Here is a 7,585-nt window from a genome sequence, read left to right on the forward strand (position 1 = left end):
TCCTAGTTCTCCTCCAGCAGAGGCAGGCCTTTGTGGACAGGCTTCTCCTCTATTCAGACCTTCCATGTTGGTCTTTGAGACACTGGAATTTCTTCTCACATGGACTATAGAGCAAAGGAAACCATCAACAAAATGAAAAGGCAACATACTTAATATTTGCCAATGATATATCAGATAAAGGGCTAATATCCAAGATATATAAAGAAATCATACCACTCAACACCGAAAAACTAATACAATGAACACATGGGCAGAGGACCGGAATAGACACTTCTCCAAAGAGGACATACAGATGGCACAGACATACTAGTAAGAAAAGATGTTCAATGTCATCAGAGAAATGCAAATTAAAACCACAATGAGATAACACCTCACACCTGTCAGAATGGTTATAATAAATCAACAAACGACAAATGTTGGTGAGGATGTGGAGAAAAGGGAACCTTTGGGCATTGCCCATAGAAATGCAGATTGATGCAACCACTATGAATAACAGTATGGACGTTCCTCAAAGAATTAGAAATGGAACTGCCTTAGGACTCAGTGATTCCACTTCTTGGAATATATCTGAAGAAACCCCAAAACACTAATTTGAAAGACTATATGCACCCCTATGTTCATTGCAGCATTATTTACAATAGCTTAATTTATGAAAGTCATCCAAGTGCCCATCAAAAGACGAGTGGATAAAAAAAAGTGGGGGTACATATATACAATAGATTATTAGTTGGCCATAATGAAAGTATGAAATCTTACCATTTGCAACAGCATGAATGGACCTAGCGGTTATAATGCCAAATGAATTAAGTCAGACAGAGAAAGACAAATACCTATATGTGGAATCTAAAGAGCAAAATAAATGAACAAGCAAAATAGAAACAGACTTATAGATACAGAGAGCAGACTGATGATTGCCAGAGGGGAGGAGGGTTGGGGGACTGGATGAAAAAGATGAAGGCATTGAGAAGCACAAATTGGTAGCCACAAAATAGTCATGGGATATAAATTACAGGACATGAAATGTAGTCAACAATATTGTAACTAGTATGGTGCCAGGTGTGTACTTGAAATATTGGGGGGAGGGGGATACTATATAATGTATATTATTTTAACCACTGTGCTGTATACCTGAAACTAATACAAAATAATATCGAATGTAAACTGTAATTGGAAAAGAAAAGTAGAAACTTAAAAAGAGAAAGAACATATCTTCATGAACTTAGGGTAATGAAAATTTCTTTGACAACACATATAAAAGAAAGCAATTATAAACCGATTATACTACCTCTGAAATTAAGACTTCCATCAAAAGACACCATTTAAAAATGTAAGCTATTGAGTGAGATGGACATTTGCAAAACAGGTAACTAAGGGTCAAGAATCGCAATACTGTGTGTGTGAACACTGATAAAAAAGAGTTTATAAAATCCAATAGAGAAATGGCCAAGAAACATGAACAATGTTTTCAGAAAACAACATCTCCCAAAGGCCTTTAAACATATGAAAAGGTGCTCAATCTCATTAGTCGCCGGGAGGTGCAAACTACAACTAACGTTCTCCAGAATAACTAAAATTATGAAGATTGATAACATCAAGTGTTGCCAGGGACATAGATTAACTGCATCTTTCATATACTGCTGGTGGGAATGTAAATTGGTATAACTACTAGGGAAACTTGTTTTCATTCTTCACCAAAGCAGAACATACGCATAACATGACATGGCAATTTCACTTATTTATATTTTCAACTGAATACATATACATGTGAACACACATGTACAAAAATATTCATGATGACATTACTGGTAACAACTCCAAACTGGGAATAATTCAAATGTCCATTATAAATAGAATGCATAGAAAATTGTGGTATATTCACTAAATGGAATAGTATAAACATTGAAATGAATAAACTAGATAGAATATCATAAATTAATTTTAAAAGATGATGCTGATCATATATGCCAATCAGAAAAGGATACATGCTGTAAGTTTATAAATCAACAAAAGTCATAATAATAATAATTATCTTGAAGGAGAGATCAACCAAAGGACTTGTAACATGCATATAAGCCTAACCAATGGACACAGACAATAGGGGGTGAGGGCATGAGTAGGGGGTGGAGGGGTAATGGGGGAATAAGTACACATATGTAACACCTTAATCAATAAAGAAATTAAACAAAATAATAATTACTATCTTTGGGGAGGGTGATTGATAATGATTGATTAAAGGCACAAAGTGAGTTTTCTAGAATACTTATAATTTTTTATTTCTTGACCAGAGCGGTGGTTACATAAATGTGAATACTTTGTAAAAATTCACCTGAATACTGTGTGCATTTTTTTCTTAATTGAAATATAGCATAGTAGTAAAGTATTAAAGCATGAAGAGGTTCTGAACACATGGAGAGACATACTTTGTTCTTTTGTAAAACTTAATATAAAAATGTCAATTCTTCCTAAATTAATCTATAAAATCAGTTTAGTCCAATACAAATTCTAGTTGAATTTCTTAAGTAATTGGTTTCTTTAAAAACATATTTGAAAAGTCTATAAATAGTTAAATCAATTTAGAAAAAAAGGAGCAAAAACAGGGATTGGTCTTATACATAAGTTACATTTTAATACTTATTTCAAAGCAATAGTTACAAAAATAGGATGATTTTGGTATAATTCAGAAAAAAAATAGATGATTGCAATAGAAGTGATATTTCAGAGACAGATTAATCCAGTAACTTAAAAGCAGCAACACAAATCAATGAGGCGAGGATGGCTAGCTTAGTAAATGGCACTGGGAAGTCAGGTTTATTATATGGAAAAAACTAAAATGGGATCCTTCTGCACCTCAGAACAAAGTGTCCTCCAAATGGATTAAAAACTAAATGTGAAATGTAATGTGGAAAAGGCAATATAAAATAACATAGGAACATATCTTTGTAATTTAGACATGACGATCAACTTTCTATGCAAAGCCTCAAATCACGAAACAAACAAACAAAAAATATTTGGGGCTGACTTATGAACAAGGATATATTTCATAATATTGTATACATGGGAAAATATGGCTTGATTTCAAATAATCAATTTACAAATGAATTCAATAAAACCCAGTATTAAGCTCATGATAGCCTACACCAATAGGTGTGTGTGTGTGTGTGTGTGTGTGTGTGTGTATGTGTATGTATTGGATCTGACATTTGTCAATCTTATTTTATTTTATAATATCTAAAACATTATTTTGTCTATGAACAGGAAAGATTTGCCTACCAACACTTCTTATAGCTATTTTCCCAGTAGTTTTTTTGTACTTAATTTCATTACTGCCTTAATTCTACCACTGTTATGACAAGAAATATATATTTTCCTAGAAAATGCCCTTTTTCTTGCATGAATTCAAGCTAACTGCTTAAAAATTCTAGGGTAGATAGAATCGCTAGGCTTTAACATTCTTTCGCTGAATTAACATAGTAAGTTACATCAAAACACATTAACTTATTAATCAATAATCCCAATTGAACTCTGGCTTTTGAACAGAAATTCTTAAAAATTATCTTGAGGTTAGAAAACATTATTTTCTATACCTTCAAATAAAAATGTCATTATTCAAAGATTTAGGAATTAGGCCCCTACAGAAAGAGTGCAAGAAGCATTGACAGAGGCAACATTAAGAAGTGGTTAAGAGTTTGGTAAATTTTTCTTTCTATGCACTTTTAATAGCTACTTCTGTTTTAGAAAAACTAAATTTTATTTTTTTATTTTCTAGAAACATAAATATGGATACCTTTCACTCTTTCATTACAACCAATTTCAAAGAAAAGGCAGAAATAATTAGCCACTTATGTTGAACTATTTGGAGGCCTCCGAAAAGCTCAAGAAGCTTCACTCAGTTCCTTGCGCCTCTTCACCCCATAGTCCTATCTATCTAGTTTCTCTCTTCTCCAACACCATTGGGTCTTGACCATTGGTGAGTTAATTACGTTCTCCCTTTCACGATCTCTTTTCCTTTAACGGAACTCATATATGTTCTATTAAAATTTCTCCCTCCAATTCCCAAGAGTATATACTATATAAGCATGTCTCACCAGCCAAGAGATTGGAGGGTGCTTACCTTCAAAGTAGATGCCTGACTGGATTTCTAGGACCCTGGGAAGGGTCCGGAGGTCAAGGGAGTGGACAAATTCTTCCAGTGACAATGCCATTGCTCTGACTTGTGCCGTGTAGAGACCTGGAACTTACGGAAGCTTGGGGCTTCTGGGTGTCACTTGCCTGTAATTGCAGGCCCTGCTCATCATTCCTCCCACAGGCGGGCTGGCAGGAATGTCACATAGAGCCCAACTGGGGTGGAGTATCTCTATGTGGAGCGGGTGGTGAGGAGGGAGGAAGGAGACGAAAGGTGTGAGAGCTCTTTTTGTTCTAGTTGTGGCTTCATTTCCTTCTGACACCGCAGTAGAACAGGATGGGGGTGGGGTGAGCACGTCTAAACAGACATTGCCCAAAAAGTGAGATTTGGTAAGTAGCTCATTGTCTGTTGCCAGTCCAGGTGTGCATCTACAGATCGGGGGCAGAGTTGCTTGTTGACCAGGAAAGAACAGGAATGCAGGACTAAAAGTCTCATCTTAAACAAGGCACCATGTCAATTCTTTATCTTTTTAGTTCATTTCTAAAGTTTGGCTTTGTGCCTTATTTGCATACTCTGTGCTTTTATATTAAATTTGGTTCTGAAAGTGCTTTTTGTCAGCAATTTTCAGAAATCTGATACTCTAGAGAGAGAGGATCGAAACCACTTTTTATTCTTCCACATTAAAATTTTTGCTGAATCTTAAAGGAGAGTCGGGCAGGGGAGCAATATGCAAAGTGATACAGTAAATTAATTCGGAAAGTTAATATGCATTTTCTAATCTCCACACTATAGTGAAAGTATCTAAATCCGTCATTAGCACACCTGGGTTTCCTGGGTTTAGATCTGCTTCTGATTCACACATTACTTCAGCCTTGTCTTTGCTGTTCCTTATTTGTCTCATTTATTAAATGGAGAAAACATAGAAGGAGTCAAATAAATTGTACAATTTCTTTCAAAGCTAAAATTCCACAATTCTGATCTTGTGGTTCAAATTTAGGCAGGAAAATTCCCAAAGTCAGAGGGAGCAAGAGAAGCCTTGTAAAAACAAATCTTAGAAACGCTCCCCCCTCTCTATTCTTTGTATTAGCTGAAACAATGTTTTAAAGCTACAGTATACAACTCAAGGCGATATGTCCTAAGTCTCTTTAAAGGTGCATAAAGGAAGGCTGCTTGGTATAGATACAAGTGAAAAATGCCAAGAAACTGCATCCAGACAGGCTCCCTGTCTAGAAACTGTCTTGGCTTTAGGCTGCAAAGAGCATAGCCAGATAGAGAGGGCCAGGGCTCATCACAGCTCCACCATATCGTTCACATAAGTGACCTAGCAATAAAATGCAACCTTACTTTGGTATAGAGCTTAAAAAACTCTTTCAGCTCTTATTAACATATTTGATACTTGCAATAATCTGCCTGGATTCATTTCTTTCTTTACAAGACTAGAATTTATGGGGTCATTTCACTTGTTTTTTCACCAGTAGCTTCTACTTCCTCACTGTAATTCCCCCCCCCCACCCCCCGCCCCACAAATCCCCCAAGATTGATTACTTTGCCTTCTGCACCTCTCTAAGCACAGGCTCCTTAATTGACTACAAACATTGCTTACAGCCTAACAGCACACTTCACATGGTTGAATATATGGAAAAGCTGCTGTGCATTGCTCCTTAAAAAGCACACATCTGTGAGAATCAGTGCCACAGCAAATTTGATTGGATATCAAATCCAAATGGGACTTCACTTGATCTTTTTTTTTCTTAATATTTCCAAGTCAACTTTCTATCCTATTAGCTAAATAAGTCATTTTAAAATATCACCAGCCTTTTGCTCTTTCAACAGATGATCCTTCCTTTCTGTTACAATCTGCTTCTCTTATATTCCCAGTATTAGCTAACGACACTACCATTCTCTTAGTTTCCCAAGCCAGAAGGCTGCATGGCAAGATATGCCATCTCCAGCCTCCACATGCCTCAGGCACTCTCAATGGCAACGCTCCATATCCCTCTCTCTGTTCTTGCTCTGTATCCCCGCCATTACCATGTAAGTCCAGATCGTAATCACTTCTGACCCTGGAGGCAAAGAAATCTTGATGGGAACACCAAGATAAAATTGACGAATAGCAATAATGAACCACCAGGTAGTAAAATTAATAATTAAAGTTCAATAACTGAAACAGCAGATTGCAGTTATAATAGACTAATAAGAGCTCAGAAACAAACCAGAGGATAAAACAATCACTGTTTGAAAGAGGCAGAATTCCATATCAGTAGGAAAGACTATTTTATTCAGTAAATTTAACCAATGCTCCTACCAAGGGCAATGTGAAAATTGGATGCTTTTTAAAATGTCTGTTTTAAGGAACAGGAGAATTATTAGGGCAGCTGGGACTTGAGAGGTTAATATGTATGCTGAAAGGTATGAAAACACAATGAGGAAACCCAGTGTTCTGCACTTCTTTTCCTGTCAAGGCATTTATGGGTTAGTAATTGGCATCAAGAGAGAGGCTGAGAAGCAGAGCAAAAGTGGTGGTTCAGGAGGAGAGAAGCCGAGTTGAGTTGTTAGCAGTTTCACATAGCTAGAGAGATAAAAAATTAGAATTTGGGGCTATCAAGCATCCAGGAAAACTCAGAAAAATGTGTTGTTCAGCGCCTTTCAGAATTTTGCCCATTCAAAAGGAGAATAGGGTTGATTGTATTAGACACAAGTTAGAAAGTCATCAGTAGGACTCCACACTGGGGATAGAGCCCACAACCTGGGCCTGTGCCTTGACTGGGAATCAAACATGACCTCCTGGTTCATAGGCTGGCCCTGAACCACAGAGCCACACGGCCGGGCAAGAAGTGCTTTCCAACAGTCTCCTATTCCTGGGAAGGTAGGGCCTGCCAAGGAGGAGGGAGCTCAGATAAATGTACCTTGCTTCCAGTTGGGGCCCCTAAAGGCTACTTTTTCAAAGAAAATATTGACTATAAGTAGGACAAGCCTTCCCCAGACTAAAATTAGCTCAATCCCTGATTGGATTAAGGTGATTTGCTCCATTTTAGCTGTCAGACAATAGCAATAGTAAATCCTGCCCTTGGGGAAAATCAACCAGAACTTCTATTCCTTTTTAAATACAATGTCTAGGCTTTAATAATTTAAAAAAATCAGATATGAAATTATTAGGCATGAAATTTAAAATAGATTTAACATGCTCAAAACTAGAAGGAGAATTTCAGAAGAGAACTGCCATTTATAAAAGTACCAATCAAAATTCTCAAGTTAAAAAATACAATTGAAAATAAAACTGAGGGTTTATGTGCAAAGAAACCCAACACACTAATTTGAAAGAGTATATGCATGTCTATATTCATTACAGCATTATTTACAATAGCCTAGCTATGGAAGCAACCCCAGTGCCCGTCAGTAGACGGGGGATAAAAAAGCTGTGGTACATATATACAATGGAATATTACTTGGCCTCTAAAAAAA

At 36.5% G+C, this 7,585-nt stretch overlaps 1 protein-coding gene across 1 annotated transcript in view; it reads right to left on the reverse strand.

Moving 5' to 3' along the window:
* Positions 1–4,202, reverse strand: part of THEMIS (thymocyte selection associated) — a gene marked incomplete at both ends in the record, with an annotated part of 123,303 nt that extends 119,101 nt beyond the window's left edge. The window contains one exon of the mRNA XM_079781161.1: positions 4,112–4,202. Within this exon, the coding sequence (XP_079637287.1) occupies positions 4,112–4,202 (91 nt within the window). The remainder of the gene's footprint in view (positions 1–4,111) is intronic.
* Between the last annotated feature and the right edge of the window lie 3,383 nt (positions 4,203–7,585).

This window comes from Cnephaeus nilssonii, assembly GCF_951640355.1.
Source record: "Cnephaeus nilssonii genome assembly, chromosome: 9".
NCBI lineage: Eukaryota > Metazoa > Chordata > Mammalia > Chiroptera > Vespertilionidae > Cnephaeus > Cnephaeus nilssonii.